Consider the following 17,316-nt stretch of genomic DNA (forward strand, 5'->3'; position numbering starts at 1 on the left):
GCATCTGACGACGGGAGCAAAGTTGGCTAAATTTCTTAACGAAATGGGGGCCCGACCCTAGAGGACGGCCTCTCAGCCGTGGGAGGTGGGAAGGTCCCTCCCCCCACTTCTCCAGCACTGGCTCTGGGGCCCCACCCCGCGCCCTCCCTCAGGAGCAGGGAGGTGGCCAGGTCTGAGGGGCCTGGGCTTGCCCTGCAGCCCTGGGCCCTGCTCCCCTGCCTGAGGTGGGTCTAGGGGAGGCCGCTCCTTCCTCGAGGCACTGGAGGCTGGTTCTCTGCAAAATGTTGAGATTCGAGGGAACTTCGAATCTTGCGGGTGACCAGTCTGTGCCCCCCGGACATCTTAGGGCCCTTGACCAGACCTGACTTGTGTGGGAAGGTGGTGAATTTGGATGGCTCCTCCTCTAGCTCCGGTCCTAGTTAATCTGATACAGACTTTAGTCTCCAGGGGCTACGTTCAAGGTTACTGTATCAGTCTGCATGGGCTAGGTTACGCTTCAGTAACAAACAACCCCAAGGGCCCAAGTCCTGGTCCGCACCCCCTCCCCTGCACCCCCAGGGGACACGTTGATATCGGCAGAGGGAAGGGGGAGCTGGGAAATGGTGCCCTGGCTCACAGCTTCCACAACCACACACACACACACACACACACACACATACACACACACACACACACGTCCCTCTGGCGAAAGCACACAGCCACGCCTAACTCCGGGGGGCTGTGCCATCGTCGGTGACAGCACAGAAGCCTAGGACAATTCCTGGGGCCCAGGTGCCCTCCTGTCAGCAGGATGCTTGACACCCAAGGAGTCATTGAGTGGCCGGAACTTGAGTCTCCCTGGCAGGAAGAGGTGGGGGATTGATGTGCTTCATGCTGTTTAGTTTGGGAACAAGGAGAACCTGTCGGTGCCACCTGGCCATAGGACACTGTGTCCAAACTGACTGCCCGGTTGGTAAAACTCCAGCTCTGACCGGTCACCCAAAGGAGTGGCCTAGTAAGCAAAGGGCCAGGTTGCACTGAAAAAGCCCTTTTGAGCCATTAATCCTGCGACAGGCCAGGCCCTGCCCGGGCGCCGTGGGGTTCAGCCTCTGGATGAGGGGCCGATCTCAGCACCCAGCCCTCTGACCACTGCGTGCGGGGTCACGATGGTGGCTGCGGAGAAACGTGTTCTCAAAACATTTCCTTGATGTTACGTTTTAACAACAGACCAAAACCGAGTTTCAAATCTGCAGTGGGAGTTTGGAAGGAGCCTGTTTTCAGATGAGCCCCTGGACAAGGGGAACCCCTGTGCCCACGTCTCTTCTGGAATCTGTCTGCTCCAGCGAGCTCCCAGGGCGGGGAGGGCCGGGCGCCGGGTCACCCCGTCATCAGCAGATGGACTTGAGCACCTACTATGTGCAGCCGGTCTGGGCTTCAGTGACCCGGGGAGTCGGGGCTCGGTCGAGGGTGTCGGGGCCCCAGGCGTCTGCCCCTGGAACGGAGTGGAGAGAAGCCTGTGACCCCGCACCCCCCGTCCCGGCCTTCCCAGATCACGCTGTACGAGGGCAAGCACTTCACCGGGCGGAAGCTGGAGGTCTTCGGAGACTGCGAGAACTTCCAGGACCGAGGCTTCATGAACCGGGTGAACTCCATCCGCGTGGAGAGCGGCTCCTGGGTCTGCTTCGGCCACCCCGACTTCCGCGGCCAGCAGTTCGTCCTGGAGCACGGCGACTACCCAGACTTCTTCCGCTGGAACGGCCACAACGACCACATGGGGTCCTGTCGGCCCGTGGGGATGGTGAGTGGGCCTCTCTCCCTTGGGGGGAGCCTCTTGCCGGAGCGGCGGGGGCTGGGGGGTCGTGGGACAAGCATCGGGGAGCACGGCCATCCCGGCGTTAAGATCCGACAGGGCCACGGGGTCTTTAAGACAGAGCGGGGCCTCGTGCAGATCCAGCCGCTCCCGTGGGTGTGGCTGGCGAGGGGACAGACCCACTCGGCGAGACCCGGGCCTGTCGGAGCCTCTCTTTGCTGCAGGAAAGCTCTTTAAGTTTCTGATCTCAAAATCTTGCTGCATTTTCCACCTAAAATGCTGTCGGAAATACTAGAAGTTTGATTTTGCGACCAGATGGGGGAGCACTTAGCTATCGAGTAAGGTCGGTTTGGGCCTGGTGTGTCCACCCAGGCAGGTCATATTTTACCATTTTTCAAGACCCTTCGATATTCAACTGTGGAAAAGCTGACGGGGACGCTCCATCACTGGACAGTCGGTGGGAATCTGGGGACAGGAGCCAGCAGGTGGCTGCCATCACACGATGTGGCCCAGTGCGTGCGGGAGAGCAAATGAGGGGCGTCACTCCCCACGGCAAAGGGCTGTGTATATCCAGTTGTCCCCACAGTGGGATTTGGGGCTGGGTTTTCCCATTCCCTAGAATTCTCCCAAGTCACAAGTCCTAACCGACCTGTTCTGAGTTCCTGGCGGCTGGGAGGGGGAAGGGCTGATTCCTGAGATCAGGGGTCAGCGCTCTCATCAGAGAATGTCAGTCATGTGTCTGCAAGGGGACCTTCTCCTGCACGCAGGGCCAGGGGTGCTGGCGGACATCTGGTGACCCCCAAGGAAGGGGCTTCCTATGTGGGGCCCCTCTCTTTTCCACACGGGTTGCAAAACCGGCTGGCCTTTGGCACCTCACGTTGTCAGCGGGCTTTCTCAGTATTTCCTCCAGGCCACAGACATTTGGAAAAAAAGAATTAACATGGCCGGCCCAGGTCTTGCATACTGCTATTTATATAAATAGAGGAACATCCTAAATGTCTTGTGAATACTGTTCTCCTAAGAGCTGTCCTTGGGGCCAGCGGTGACGCAGTTGGGAGCTGGCCCGCCTCTGTCTTTTGGAAGAAGGGAATCTTCTAGGGAGATCAATGTCCCCATCCCAGGGAGCCAGCCTTTTAGCAAACGAGATCTCTGTATTTGTTTTAGACTTCTGGCTTCATGTTTGGATAAAAGGTTCTATTACGGTTTGTAAAATATTATCATTTAAAGGCTTGCCCGTGGCCTGCGGCCTGGGGTGGGGGTGAGGGGCAAAGGAATGTGTCGGTGTGGCTGGGGCGGGAGTCCCCAGCCCGAGCAGCAGGAGGGGGCCCAGTGTCCCCAGCCTCGGTGGGAGCATGGACACTGTCCCCTGGGCATTCTGGCTCCCTCTGCACCCCAGATTCTGGTTGAAGAAAGAGGAGACGGGGCTGGTTCAGGGGCTCTGCAGCTTTTTAAAGCAACAGACCCCTTTCCACCAGCCAAAGCTCGAGTACAAGAAGAAGCAGAAGCACTGGATTTGGGTGCAGGGGTCGGGGTTGGGGGCACCCATGGCCCCCAACCCAGGACTCTGGGGTGCCCAGAGCTCCCGCCCACACGGGCTTCTGTTCCCGGTGGGGAGACTCAGCACCGCTGGCCTTCCTTCTCCCCCCCACCCCGTGGGGCCCACAGCACGGGGAGCATTTCCGCCTGGAAATCTTCGAGGGCTGCAACTTCACGGGCCAGTGCCTGGAGTTCCAGGAGGACTGCCCGCTCCTCCAGAGTCGGGGCTGGGCCAAGAGCTGTGTCAACGCCATCAAGGTGTACGGGGACGGAGCGTGAGTAGAGGCCATGTGGCTGCTGACCAGAGGCCCAGCCGGGCCCTGCTGTGGGGTGGGTCAGACCTCAGCAGGAGGGGCAGCCTGTCCCCTGGCCCGGGGCCTGTCCCTCCCTCAGCTGCCTCCCCTGCCCCAGTCAGACAGCGTGCTGGTTCCCTCCATGGCCCAGAAAGCCCACCGCTGGGGCCCCAGAGTGTCGGGAGGCCGGCTCCTCCATGTAGCTGCCTTCCCGTGCTGCTTTCCCCCTGCAGGGGACGTCCCCGGGGGCACGAACTTGTGTGTGGATTTACTTTGGAATTTCCAGGCCCTAAAACAGTGCCAGGCACACCGGTGGAAACAGGCACGCGGTCGCTGCATGAGGGAATAGTGACTGGTCCCCACTCTGCCGGGCACGCTGCCAGGTGCTGGGCGCTGGCCGTGCCAACCGCCCTTTCTCACGTGTGTGCCAGTGTGCATGTATGTGTGGGCATGTGTATGCATGTGTGTGAGTGTGTGTGCATGTGTGCGTGGGGGCGTATGTGCACATGTGCGTGCGTGCATGGCCATGGGGGGCGTGCATGTGTGTGCGTGCGTACGTATGTGTGTGGGGGGGGCATATGTGCACGTGTGTGTGTGTGCGTGTGGGGTGTATGTGCACGTGTGTGTGTGCATGAGCGTGTGTGTGTGCGTGCATTGTGTGCGTGTGTGCATGCGTGGGCGTGTGCGCACGTGCGTGTGTGTGTGTGTATGTGTGTGCATCCTGGAATCGCCCCGGCCCTGGCAGACGGGTTAGTTTAAAATGTCTTTATCGAGCAACCCCAGTGCATACGTCACCCCCAGCACTGACCCCAGCACTGACCCCAGCACTGACCCCAGCACTGACCCCAGCACACAGAACAAGGACAAGACAGTGGGCCAAGGGGGAGGAAATAAGCCAAGAGCAGGGCTGGGGGCCACCGCTGTTCCCCAGGGTGAGCAGAGGGCCTTGGGTCGGGAGGGGGAGCTGCCGGGCTGGTGCGGGGAAGGAAGGGGAAGCTGGCCTGCGGGTGGCCCTCCACGGCTCGGCACCCGTCCCCTGACCCCACGCCCGCCCTGGCCCTAGGTGGGTCCTGTACGAGGAGCCCAACTACCGCGGGCGCATGTACCTGGTGGAGCGGGGCGACTTCCGCAGCTTCTCCGACTGGGAGGCCCCGAGCGGGCGCATCCAGTCCCTCCGCAGGGTCGTCAACTTCTTCTAGCTGGCCACCGCTGTCCGGCCAGGACCCGAGAGGCCCGCGAGAAGGGCGGCCCCTTCCTGCCCCGCCGGGACTGAGGACTGTGGGGAATAAAAGTTACAAAAGTGGAGAGTGAGCTGGCCTGAGTGACGTCCTTGTCCCCTCCTGACCGCGGGGAGCCAGATGGGGCAGCCCGAGGCCCCAGGCAGGAACCTGGCAGGACTCCTCAGGCAGGGAGCCCAGGGGACCCAGAGGGTGGAGGTTCCCCCTGAGGAACATCGGGCTGGAAGGGACCTAAAGGCCGTGGTGTCCAGCCCTTTCATTTTACATGTGAGAAACTCTGAGTCGGAGTGACCCCCACCCTGGGGCCCCAAAGCAAGCTCCTGGGGAAGCCAGGATGGGGCAGGGTGCTTCCTATGACCCCCAACACCCCGACACCCTCTCCCAGCTGTCGGAGGATGGGGGGTGAAATGGTGGGGGCCAGGATGGGGCAGCGGTGGGAGGAGGGGTCCAGTGTGTGCGGTGGTCCGCAGGGAGGCAGACGCCCCCTCCCAGCTGCCTCTCCCTGACTCAGCAACAGGCCGGCCAGGCCACGTGCTCTGCTCCGCAGCCAAAAGCCTGACCCAGGGCTAGTGAGTCTTGGCCTCGGGGATTACGTGACCTCGGTTCCTCCAAAAGGATGGGCTGGCCCCCAGGGACACTCGCCCCTTACTTCCTATAAGGAGAGAGAAGTTGGGGGAGGGGGTGCTCGGAAGCCGAGTGGGGGCTGTTTCATGAACATGGGCTTTGTGGGGATGGAGGGGATGGGTCTTGGAAGGAGCATTCACGGCTGAAGGGGGCTCAGGCCTCCGCTCCAACCCCCCACCCACTCACAGGGCGGACAGACCCAGGGCCACGCTCCCCTCACTCTGCGGGGGAGGGGGGTCCACGGAGCTTCTCTGTGGCCTGGGCCCACGCTGCTGGGTTCAGTGGCAGTGGACACCACCCCCAGGGGAGAGGGAGGGCAGAGCCTGTCCTGGAGGCAGCGGGATCTCACCCTCAACGCCTCCCACCCACACTTCCGTGTCCAGCACCCCCCCCCAGTACGGGGGAGCCTGTTGGGCACTGGGGGAGGCCCAGGGTGGCTCCCGTGCCCTGCCCCCGCCAGAATCCTGAACGGCAGAGCTGCCTGGACTGACCTGTGTTCAGATGTACGCGGATGTGTTTCTTGGAGAGGGTACCTGGCTGATGTCCTCTTCCGTGGCCCGGGCTCCTAGGAACGCAAGGGCACCAGACACCTGGACAGGGCTCGTGGAGGCAGAGAACCCAAGGATGTCTACCCCTGACGGCACCGAGCAAGGCCCCGGCCGGAAGAGGGATCGGAGCTGGGACAGTGCCGATCGTCAGTGAGAGTTCTGACCATCAGATCAAGCTCGGGGTCCAGCTTTCAAACCCGCACTCTGCCATCCTGGGGTCCCCTGTCCCCACGGCCACCCTCCTGACTGGCCACGCAGGCTCCCACCCCGTCCCCACCACACACCTTGCTTGTGCTTTTCCCAGCAGGTGAAAGGGGGTCCCAACTGGGGATGATCCCCTCCCTCCAGGCCAGCCCCTCCCTCAGGGCCCCCATGGGAAAGCAACTGAACCCTGGAATTAACAAATCCTAAGCTGGCTGGTGGAACATGGACTCGGGGTGGAGTGCGGGGGGGAACAGGGTCCTTGAAAGAAAAGCTAAAATCCCAGGGGGCGGCTTCTGCAATGGGGCTGGCATAGAGGAGACAAGGATTGTGTCCCAAGGGACGTGAAGCCTCAATTGTCCCAGTTCCTGGTACCACTCCCTACTCCCCACTGAGAGAGACTGGGTGGGGGGGGTCGGGGGGGTAGGGGGGTAGGTAAGCCATCGAAGGCCCCGCAAGTCGCCCAGGACAATGCCCCCAAGAGCTGGGAGGCAAAGGCGTGGGGCCACAAGAGTCTGCTGTGGGACCCCCCTGAGCAGAGAAATCATACCACCCGGTGGCTGTCCCCCTTGCCTGGAGGGGAAGAGGCTGCCCCTCTGTTGTTTGTAGATGGGGTCCACAAAGCATGTGCCCTGTACCCTGAAAGCCCACAGCCCACATCCTTCCCTTGCAATCCAGAGAATGGAGCTCTAGGAGGCCCAGCCCCGTGGGACGGGGCGGGCCACCAGGCCCTGTGGCTCCGTCCAGGTCCAGCCAACCTCTCTGCAGGAGAGGGCTCAGGCCACGAACTTCTCAACAAACCACCACGGAACGAACAGCAAAGCAGTTCGAATCTCTAAGCCCAGAACGAATCAACACTTAAATGTTATGTCACCGCGTCTGAGTCGAGAAGTTTGTTTAAGATCAAGCTCTTGTTTTTCATTCCTCTGCTAGTGCATTCAGGGGCGCGGGGCCCTCTGGGAGCTCAGCCACATTCCTGTCAGCTGGTCAACCCCTCCCTGCTCCTCTGGTCTATCCTGCAACTGTCTGACTCCCGGCCCCTCAAACCTCCATGCCAGCTCTGGGGAAGGAGGAGGATGCAGGTGCAGCTGGCCCTCGGCTCCTAGGATCTCACACCCCGCTGCCCACTGTTGGTGATGATGGTGACATCATTGTGCATTTATTGAGCACTGACTGTATGCCACCCTCTGTACTAGCAGAATCTAGCAGTATAATTTTATCTTACTGTGCCCAGCACCAAGATTGTGATATGCTTGTTATCGCTACTGCAGAAGAGGATAGTTAGACACAGTCAGTTGAAGCAGCTTCCCGAGGTCACGCAGCAGTCAGGGTTTAAACCCAGATCGATGGCTGGGATCCCTTCGCCCCACTCACTCTGTCGCACCTCACATTTGCATATGCAGGTACATTTTACAATAGTTAAACTAACAGTAACCCCACCCGGGGAGCAACTGAACACTCGAAGCATCGTCCCTGTGACCTGGGAGGCATGGAAGCTGGGCGTCCGGACCTGGAGCGGGCTCATGGGGAGAGGCAGGGCCCACCTTCTCCACTCGCTTATGGCAGGAACTGGATGCAAAGTGCATGTATTAGTCAGCTCGGCTGCTGTAACAAACACGCCCACGGGGGCTGAGCCAACAGAAACATGTTCCCCTCTCCTTGCCTTCTTGCTGTGTCTTCACACGGCCTTTCCCCCTCCACGTGTGTCTGTGTCCTAATCCCCTCCTACAAGGACGCCGGTCATACTGGATCAGGGCCCCCCTTCTACCTCATTTTAACTTAGTGACCACTGCAAAGATCCTGTCTCTGAACATGGTCCCATCCTGAGGTTCCGAGGATTCGATTTCAACATATGAACTGTGGGGGGCGGGGGGAGGCGCACTTCCGCCTGTAACACGAACCCGACAGCCTCTCTAGGCCTCGGTTCCCCGCTCTGTGACATTACTGCTGTCACATCTGTTGTTCCCACTGTATACAGTCGCAAACGCCCAACGGTCCTGTGCGGAGAGTGGTTTTCAGTTGTAAGTGACACGCTCCTTAGTGTCGCCCGGTACCTTGGGGGAGCAGGAAGCAGCGTCTGCATCTCGTGAGAGGTGGGAGACGCGCGTGTGAGCTCTGGGTCCCGGCTCTCAGTCGACTGCACCCTGGTCCTCTCTCGATTACTCACGAGAACGTGACCTCGGATACGCTGCTCCGTGCCTCGGTTTCCCCAGCTATGCGACGAGGATAATAACAGCACCCGCTTCAAGGGGATCAGCTGAGAACCACTGCCAAAGGAAGCCTTCCCACAGCTCGGACGGCTCCTCGGGAGCCAGGGGAGGAGCCAGGCCTCGAAGCCCTTCCCAGCGTTCCAGAGGTTTCTCCCGGACGTGTCCTCCCGGTCCCATCACTGACGAATAGCAGCACCTCATTAACTGGTGATTTAATGCTTCACCGATAGGCTTATGCTCCCGGGTAACCGCCCCCTCACCCCAGCCCCCTGTTCCCTAATCTGTCAGCAGATCTGCTTTTTGTCTGAAAGAAGAAAAACGAGGTTCCCAGCAGAATGCTTGTGGGAAGGCTGGTAATTTCTCTGAAGTCGGTCCAGGGGGTTGGAGGACCCAGGGCCAGCGCCTTCTGAAGAAAGTCGCATGCTTCGCATATTTCTGTCCCTGCTCTGTGGTTTGGAAAGCTGGGGCTTTCACCGAGCCGTCTCTACTGTCCTGGGCCCTCTGTCTCCCCCTTCCCCCACCAACCAGGGTCTGGCACGCAGTGTTTATCAGCCCCAATCTGACTGACCCCAGGGAAAACATCCCCCCTGAAGCCCCCGCAGAAGTCCCCAGGCAGCAGAGGGCTGGCCCGTGTTCTGTCCCTTGGTCCCCTTCCCGAAGCCTCCCTGCCAGCCCCCTCCAGGTTCCCCGCCAGCCCCCTCCAGGTGCGCCTGCTGGCCCCCGGAGGCCCCAGGCCCCCCACATCCTCCGCTGGAGGCCTCCCGTCTCCGCCTCCACCGCACCAGGCGAACCCCCATCAGTGTCCCACATACCTTTGTTGCCCCAGGAAACCACACGGATTTTCAATAAAAATCTGTCGAATGAGAGAATTTTGAAACTTAGCTCCAGAGTTTCAGTTTGGGAAGATGAAAAGGTTCTGGAGGTGACGATGGTGACGCTTGCACAACCACACGAGTGTGCACGATGCTACTGAGTGTGGTTCAGACAGTAAACCTTATGTCCTGCGCACTTTACCACCATAAAAAATGAACTCTGGCTCCTCGTTGCTGGCGTGCTGAGGACTGTCGGGAGCTAATTCGCGTGGAAAGACCCTCCCGAACCCTGGAGGACTCTGCGGGTCTTACCTTTCCTCTCCTCCCCTTACCTAAAGAATCGGTCACCTTCTTATTGATCTCTGAACCTGTGCGGTGACAGTTGGAGAAATGGGAGGAGCACAGGGACATGTCCTTCCACAGGGCGACTCAGGGAACCTAGGTCAGGACCTGGCTGAACCCCGACTTCCTGAGTCCCCAGTCCTCACTCAGCTGCACAAATATCTGCGGGCAGCCTGGGGACACTGGAGAGAGTGACTTGCATTGCGGGGTGTGAGGCCTGGACTATTACGTGATCTCTTTCTAACCAAGTCCTTGGCCTCCCTGCTGCCCACGGCTAAGCCTTTCCTGGAGTCAGGCATTGAAAACATCCCACAGAGTCTGCTGACACTGTTCTTTGGGGGGGCTCTGCCCAAGGGGTCGGGTCCCTGGAGGGGCCTGCGGGTTTGGAGAAGGCCTCAGTGGACGCTGAGACCAGCCCCTTACTCAGCGCGTGTTGGGGAGCAGGCTGGGCGGCATGCTCCTGGCCCATGCCCGCCCAGGACCCCCAAGACTGGACACCCTGAGTGGAGGGTTGTTGTGCGGGGGGGCTGTCCACCGGCTGGGAGGGTCCGTGTTCAGCTGGAGGGGGTCTGGCGATTGCACAGGGCTGCCCAGTTTGGGGCATCAAAGTCAGGGGAGCGGGTAGGACGACAGAACCACACCCTCTCTCCACACGCCCTGCCTGTCCCCCAACACCCACAATCTGGGGCTAAGATATTCATCTCCTGGGTCCCTTTGCCATAGAAGATTGGGGAAGCTGTCCCTGGGTGCCGGCCACAGGGAGTGGGGCAGTGTGTCCACTTCACAGCTGGCCCAGGCCAACCAGAGGGCCGGCCACAGGAATGGGTGCCACCCGCGAAACGGGGCTTCCGGGGGGACATCCTTTGCTGAGGCTGGCGGGAGTGATGGCAGCAGCAGAGAGGGGATGCCCAGCGCCACCTTACACCTCGTGGAGGGGCCGGAAGGGTTCCATCTTACTCGAAAAGCAGGATAGAAACGGTATGTGAAGAAACCTTTGAAAATGGTAGGGAAAAAAGGTGAGGCCGGCGTGAGGTCAGCGGCCACAATATTATCCGGGGGGCAAGGTCGTAAATCTTCGCTAGATGGGACTCACGATTGGGCCACAGCCAGCAAGAAAAAAAGGGATCGGCTCCATGATGCCGGCTCCAAAAGATAAAAAGAAACCAGTTTCCCAGGACGAGCTCAGCAGTTCCTGGGACTCCGGCCAGAGAGAAAATTCTTGCACGGGTCCCCAGGACTTACGCTGATTTTCGTGAGCTGCATCCTCGACATATCTATCCCCCCTGCAAAGAAAATAACAAGTTTCCTAGGATTTTTGCTAACAGCACCCCATAGGGCTAGGCCAAGGGCATTACGCCAAGGTAAACCTTCTGTGGGGGAGATTCCAACACCCTTTGTTTACACAGGAACATTTAGCTAATTCTAAGCGCATCTAATTGGCCTAGTCAAGCAGGGCCTGGCCCTACTGGCTATGGGTAAACACTAACAACAACAACGCAGCTAACATTTATTGAACGATTACCGTGCCCCCAAGACACTGTACCAAACCATTTTTACAGATAATGAGGTGAGTATGTTATTCTTTTACAGTGGAAGAAAAAGACTTAAGAGGTTTTTGTATATCCTTGAAGGTCCCCTTTGGTGTGGCTCCTTGAGGGAGAAAAATGGGAGAAGATTCCCAGGAGAAGGCAAAACGACCCCGCTGGAAACTGCAGAGGCCCCTCGGCGGTTTGGATCAGGGAATGAGCGGGCAGGATGTCTGCTGGCTGCAGAGACACATCCAAGAGCATCCGTGTCTTCAGTCCCATGTGACGGTAACCTGTCAGGAGGGCAGGACAAGTGTCGTGGCTCCTAACGACACCGAGGCCCCCGAGAGATGAAGAGATTCACTCCTGGTCACAGGTCGGGTGTCCGCGGTGCGGTCCAGCCCTCCTCTGAGACCTGGGGCTGCCCTTTTTGACTCAGAATCCACTTAGAATCAGCTAAAAGAATCAGCTAAACGTTTCTATGTGAACAACCCGTCCTTTGGGAAACCGCCTTTGGGAATGGTAGCGGCGCATGCGTGATCCACATGGGGTCGTCCCTGGGGAGCAGGTGCACTGCTGGACCTGCGGCCACGGGAAGAGGGGTGACCGTGTGTGAGCGCTGGGCAGCCGGAGGGTAGACTGCAGTGAGTGACTCGTCAGACCCAGTACGATGGCTGCGATCCTGATGATGCAGTCATGACCACATTATTAACCTCGAGTTCGAACAATTAAATTCTCTCTCCTTGGAAATTAAATCTGGGGCCAAGTCACACCGGGAGAGAGGGCCACTGGTGCCAAGTCAACTCATGGCCTCCTGGAGACAGAGTCCACAAGTTCTGGCTGCTGAGACCCTGGCCCTTCCCTAGGCCTTAGCCTTCTTTAAGCCCAGTGTGTGTCTTCCTTCACCTGATCGCCTTCCAGTGAACCCCCTTTCCTTGCTTAACCCCACTAAACTCAGTGTCTTTAGCCGCAACCAAAGATTTTGAAAGACGTCCACTCATGACCCCCTCCCCCGACCTCAGTTCTGCTCCCAGCAAAATCAAGGCAGGTGTAGACAGGGGCACAGCTGGCCCTGGCTTCCCTTTGGAAGGACACTAAACTCATGTAAAATATCCTCTGTTGGATTAACAACCCTCGTACAAATTAAACTTGGCTTCACAGTCCACACGGAGAGCAAGCGAATGCATCATCTTGCGGGCAGCTGGAAATCTTCCGGAATGAGTGAAAACAGATGCTGCTAAATCAGGCTCCCTTGGGGGCCCGCCTAGCCACACACGCACGCACACACGCGTGCACACGAGCGTGCATGCACGCGCACGCACTCTAACCGGGACGCCTGACTGCGTTGGAGGAGAGAGACCCACGTGCAGGGTGTCTGGGATGTCTCATGGAGACGGGAGTGTATCAGGCACCAGGAGACAGATGATCGATCGCCTTGCTTGTCAATGTCCTCAGAAAAATGCACTTAGGAGCTGGCGCCCCATTTCTCATCTTATTATGCCAGACCTTTGCCCCAAGTCTCTCTCTAGGAAAATTCAGTGGGATTGAAGGAAAAGGCAGGACCGCGCGCCTTCCGCGTTTTAGGCACAGAGGGGAGGGCCCGATCCTTTTACGCCACTGGTTCCCTATCATGCGACGGACACCTCATTTAGACTTGGATCGTGACAGATCCGAAATCTTCCACTCACTAGCTGAGTGAATTCGTCTCCTTCACCTGTCCAGGCCTCGGTTTCCTCATCGGGAAAATCGGGAAGGTAATACGTATGTCGAGAAGTTGCTAGGGACGTTCAAAGGTGCGACACAATGTCATTGTCCCTCGATTACAGTGAAATAATAGCAAGATTCCAATAGCATAGGAATTTTCGTTCGTTTAGTGTTTCGTGGGGATAACGGGGGTAGAAAAGATTCTACCAGCCTCGTTCGTTGTCACTCGCCCGTCGGCCCATGGCAGGGAACACAGAGACCTGGCTTTCCCTCTCTGTGATCCGTGGCAGGCAGGATGCTGGTGAAAAGCGTGAACGGTGGGTTCGGTTCAGGTAATTACTTGCGAGAGGAGTGTGAAGAGTTGCCTGAAACCATAAAGCACAGTGAAAAATCACGAGGTTCGGGAAAGGCCCTCTGCCCCTGTCTTCCTCCCTCCGCCTCTCCTCTCGGGGGCTGAAATCTGGAATGCAGGCGAAAGGCTTTCGTGTTGTTGTTTCTTCTGCTGCTGCTGGACGCTCAGCAGCTGAGAGGGGTCGGAGCAGGGCCCTGACGGGAGAGATGGCTCCCTTTGCAGCAGCAGCCAGAGGACATCCCCCGCAGGCCACTTGGCCGAACGGATGGTGAGGCAGCGCTCCCGCGGAGTGGCTTAGCTAAGCTCCGGAGACGACGTTTGGGTCGTTTCCAGTTTGTGACTATTGGAAATAAAACTGTTACGAAAATTCATGTGTAAGTCTTCATATGGACACAGGCTTTCATTTCCCTTGGGGAAAGAGGAATGGATGAGTCATACGGTAGGTGCGTTTAACTCTTTAAGAAACTGCCAAACTTTTCCAAAGGGCTCGTGCCATTTTAATATTCTCATTCGAGTGGCTCTGTGTTCTTGCCAACGAGAATTTTTGGACGGATCAGACTTGTTCATTTTAGCCATTCTAATAGGTGTGTCTGGTATCTCATTGCGATTTTAATTTGCATTTCCCTAATGCCAGGTGATGGTGAGCATCTTTTCATGTGCTGATTGTTTATTTATAGATCTTCTTTGGAGAAAGGTCTATTCAAATTTTTTGCCCATTTTTAAGTTGGGTTATTTGTCTTCTTGGTGTTAAGTTGTAAGAGTCTGGTTTTTTTTAAAAAAAATATATTCTGGATACTAAACCCTTATCAGAGATATGGTTTGCAAATGTTTTCTCCTAATCCAAATTGAATTTGCATATATATATATGTGTGTGTGTGTGTGTGTGTGTGTGTGTGTGTATGTATATGATAGTGTGCTTTGAAACATAAACCTTTTAAATTTTGATGAAATCCTATTTTTCCTTCTATAGTTTATTTGCTTATGCTTGAGGTGTCGTATCTAAGAAATTATTTCCTAATCCAAGGTCATGAAAATGTACACCTATGTTTTCTTCTAATAGTTTACTAGTTTTAGCTCTTGCATTCAGCTCTGTGATCCGTTTTGAGTTCATTTTGTACGTGGTGTGAGGTACGGGGGTCCAAATTTGTTCTTTTCTGTGTGCTGTCCAGTTGTTTCAGCACCAGGTTTCGAAAAGACTGTTCTTTAGCTCTTTGAATTGCGTTGGCACCTTGTTGAAAATGATTTGACCATAGATGCATGGGTTTATTTCTGGGCTCTCAATTCTATTCCATCGGTCTATGTTTCTATCTTTATGCCATGCATTGGTTGATTTTCGAATGTTAAACCAAAATGTTTAATTCCCGGAATAAATCTCACTTGGTTTTGACGTCTTATGGTTTTTACATACTGTTGAACTCGACTGCTCAAGTTTTGTGTAGAATTTTTGCATCTATGCTCATGACGAATATTGGTGTGTAATTTGCTTTTCTTGGGATGTTTTTGGTTTTGGTATCAGGGTAATACTCGCCTCATGGAATGAATGGAGAAGTAGTCCCTCCTCTTCAATTTTCTACAAGAATTTGTGGAGAACTGATGTTATTTCTTCCTGAAATGTTTGGCACGATTCCCCAGTGAAGCTGTATGGGCCTCGAGTTTTCTTTGTGGAAAGATTTTAACTATAAATTCAATTTTTAGAGTACATATTAGGGGTATTCAGATTATACGTAATTCTTGATGGAGCCTGTGTATTCTGTTTCCTGGTGAGTTCCTTGGATCTGTGCGTTTATAATTATTATCAAATTTGGAAACTTTCAGCCATTATTTCTTCCAAGATTTTTTCTGTTCTTCGTTTTTCTCTCCTCTTCTTCAGGGACTCCAATGACTCGTAGATTCGGCAGCTCAAAGTCGTCCCACAGCTCACTGCTGCTCTTCCATTTTTTAAAATTCTTTTTTTCTGCTTTTCATTTTCTATAGTTTTTAGCGCTGTGTCTGCAAGGTTACTAATATTTCGTTCTGTCATGCCCAGTCTGCTGGGTGGCCGTTGTTTAATTTCAGACATTGTTTTCATCTCTAGAAATGAGACTCTTCAGGACTCTTTGACATCTCTCGTGCTTCTATACCACCTTTTGAGCACACGGCACACATGCATGTGTGACAACTGTTTCCGTGACCTTGCTGCGCCCTTCGGAGCCCCTGGTGGAGGTTGGGCAGTTCTGTTTCTTTTCCCACCTTAAGTACTTTCCTCACACGCATGCGTTGATCAGTCTCCAGCTGCATGTGGCAGAGGGACCTTCTGCAGATGTCCAGGGGTTTTTCCTCTCTGCTGCTCTATCCTGCCATCTCTAGCCACTTTATTCTTCCTGGATTCTTGGCTGTTTCCTCAACTCGGGGAGTCCGCTGGGCTCCATCTGGGTTCTGCCTTCCTGCTCTGTGTTCTGGAAATGTTCTCAGGGCAGCGAGCTGGGCTAGTCATAGGACTCGCCTCATTTTTTCCTCTGTCTCTCAGGAATTACTGTCCTTCATTGCCTGACATCTGTCATCTTGAAAACTATTGCTTCATATATTTTGTGTGTTATTCTGGTCGTTTCAGGTAGGAGGCAGGACGGGCGAATCTAATCCAGTCGCCTCGGCCAGAGGTGGAAGTCAAAGCTGATGGATTCTGAAGGCTGTTTTAAAATTGCTTTCCCTTTGTCGAGTAAGCCTCAGACATTTCTCTGAAGCTGTCAGGAAGAGTCTGTGGGCGAGATAAAATGAAAATTTGGGGAGACGGGATGTTTACCAGCTGGCATTCTTACTACAGACCAGCTATGCCTTGACTAACGCAGCCCTGCTCAGACACCCAGAAAGACCCAGACATTCAGTCCCAAACGTGGGGTGATCTTGGAGAGCCATACACATGCCCAGACTCCCCACTTCCCTCTGGGCCAGTCTCTGGGTAGTACCTCTGGCTCAAAGGGCCTGACTCCTGAGTTGGAGGCCAACAGCTAGAGGCAGTGGCCAGGACGAAGGAGATTTTCATTTTCTTGGCATGAGAGGGAGATCTGGTTTTCCAAGCCTGCTTCCTTTTTAACCTGAAACCTGACTGAATGGACTACTGACCCTTAGGAGAGATTGAATGTCATTCTGGGAATGAGGGGATGTGGGGAGTGGGGCCGACCTGAGCTCAGGGGTCCAGCTCAGCCCGGCTCTGGGACCTCACGCAGGGGCTGGGACTCTCTGACGTCCAATGCTGGTTGCATCCCTGTGGACCCTGGCAACACGAAGGTGCGGGACACATGGATACACAGGGTTCTAAGAGCACATGGCCATGTATTATTCTCCCAACAATAATTTTAATTCTCTGATAATTGTCCTCCAAACGTTAATAGTAGTAGTCATAATATTGAAGCTTCCTAAAGCCATCTTTTTTTTAATGGCACAACATGTTTCGTGTTTGCACGTGGTAAAATACAGCACAGCGGAGACCGCCTTTCTGGAGAGTCGCCCCTGGAATACGGCTTCGCTTTCTGCCTTCCTGTCCTGCGGGTCACTGCAGCCCCCTCCCGCCTCCCTTCAACCCTCCTCCACCGGGGTCTTTTTGAGCCCAAATCCCACTCCCCCCACCGCCCTCAGCGGTCCCCACTGCCTACAAAGTGAGGCTCTGCTCCGTGAGCTGAGCTGCAAGCCGATTCACAAAGGGTGGGTTTCTCCGGTTAGGCCGCTTGGGGAACGAACGGCCCAGCGCCCTGTGGGACCCCACCACGGCGTTTCCTTCCGGACAGGGCCAGCCATTGGGAGAAGGTGCGGTCATCGCGATGAGGGCTGACTTTCCAAAGCCCCCGTGTCCGCCCCCGCCCCCACCCCGCCCTGCCCCGCCCCCAACACACAATCGCAAATCCGACCGAGGTTTGCCCCCCCTAGCTTCTCAGAAGAGCCCTACAGGGGCTCTTCGGAAAATCCTGTTGCCTTTAGGACCTGGAGGATCTGAGGGGGGGAACCGGGGAGGGGTGACCCCTCCCTGCCCCCCGCGAAGCCGGCACCGGAACTGCCCTAATGGGAACCAGTCGACCAGAGCTCCGCTGTGCGGAGAGCTCGGTGGGCCGTCCGAGGGGCGCGCGGCGCAGAGGGGGCGCCCCGGTGCAGGCCGAAAAGTGCGGGCTTG

At 56.1% G+C, this 17,316-nt stretch overlaps 2 protein-coding genes across 2 annotated transcripts in view; one reads left to right on the forward strand and one right to left on the reverse strand.

The window, feature by feature from the left end:
• Positions 1 to 4,029, forward strand: part of CRYGN (crystallin gamma N) — a 5,480-nt gene extending 1,451 nt beyond the window's left edge. Inside the window, exons 2-3 of the mRNA XM_025038998.1 lie at positions 1,430 to 1,777; positions 3,455 to 4,029. Of these exons, the coding sequence (XP_024894766.1) occupies positions 1,430 to 1,777; positions 3,455 to 3,604 (498 nt within the window). The 3' untranslated portion in view covers positions 3,605 to 4,029. The remainder of the gene's footprint in view (positions 1 to 1,429; positions 1,778 to 3,454) is intronic.
• A 191-nt stretch (positions 4,030 to 4,220) lies between these two features.
• Positions 4,221 to 9,202, reverse strand: LOC112469943. The gene is made up of 4 exons (XM_025039035.1): positions 8,284 to 9,202; positions 5,972 to 6,045; positions 5,455 to 5,508; positions 4,221 to 4,894 (listed from the first exon to the last, which is right to left on the reverse strand). Exons 1-4 carry the CDS (start codon positions 8,310 to 8,312, stop codon positions 4,410 to 4,412), a joined length of 642 nt encoding a protein of 213 aa, XP_024894803.1. The 5' UTR covers positions 8,313 to 9,202; the 3' UTR covers positions 4,221 to 4,409.
• Between the last annotated feature and the right edge of the window lie 8,114 nt (positions 9,203 to 17,316).

Source organism: Pteropus alecto, unplaced genomic scaffold (assembly GCF_000325575.1).
Source record: "Pteropus alecto unplaced genomic scaffold, ASM32557v1 scaffold48, whole genome shotgun sequence".
In the NCBI taxonomy this organism is placed as follows: domain Eukaryota; kingdom Metazoa; phylum Chordata; class Mammalia; order Chiroptera; family Pteropodidae; genus Pteropus; species Pteropus alecto.

Coding starts and splice junctions, on each gene's coding strand:
- LOC112469943 (XM_025039035.1), bottom strand. CDS start 8,312: ATGCAGACGCTGCTTCCTGCTCCCCCAAG. Junction 5,509..5,971: donor CCGCGTACATCTGAACACAG/GTCAGTCCAGGC, acceptor CTCTCCTTATAG/GAAGTAAGGGGCGAGTGTCC. Junction 4,895..5,454: donor ATCCTTTTGGAGGAACCGAG/GTCACGTAATCC, acceptor TATTCCCCACAG/TCCTCAGTCCCGGCGGGGCA.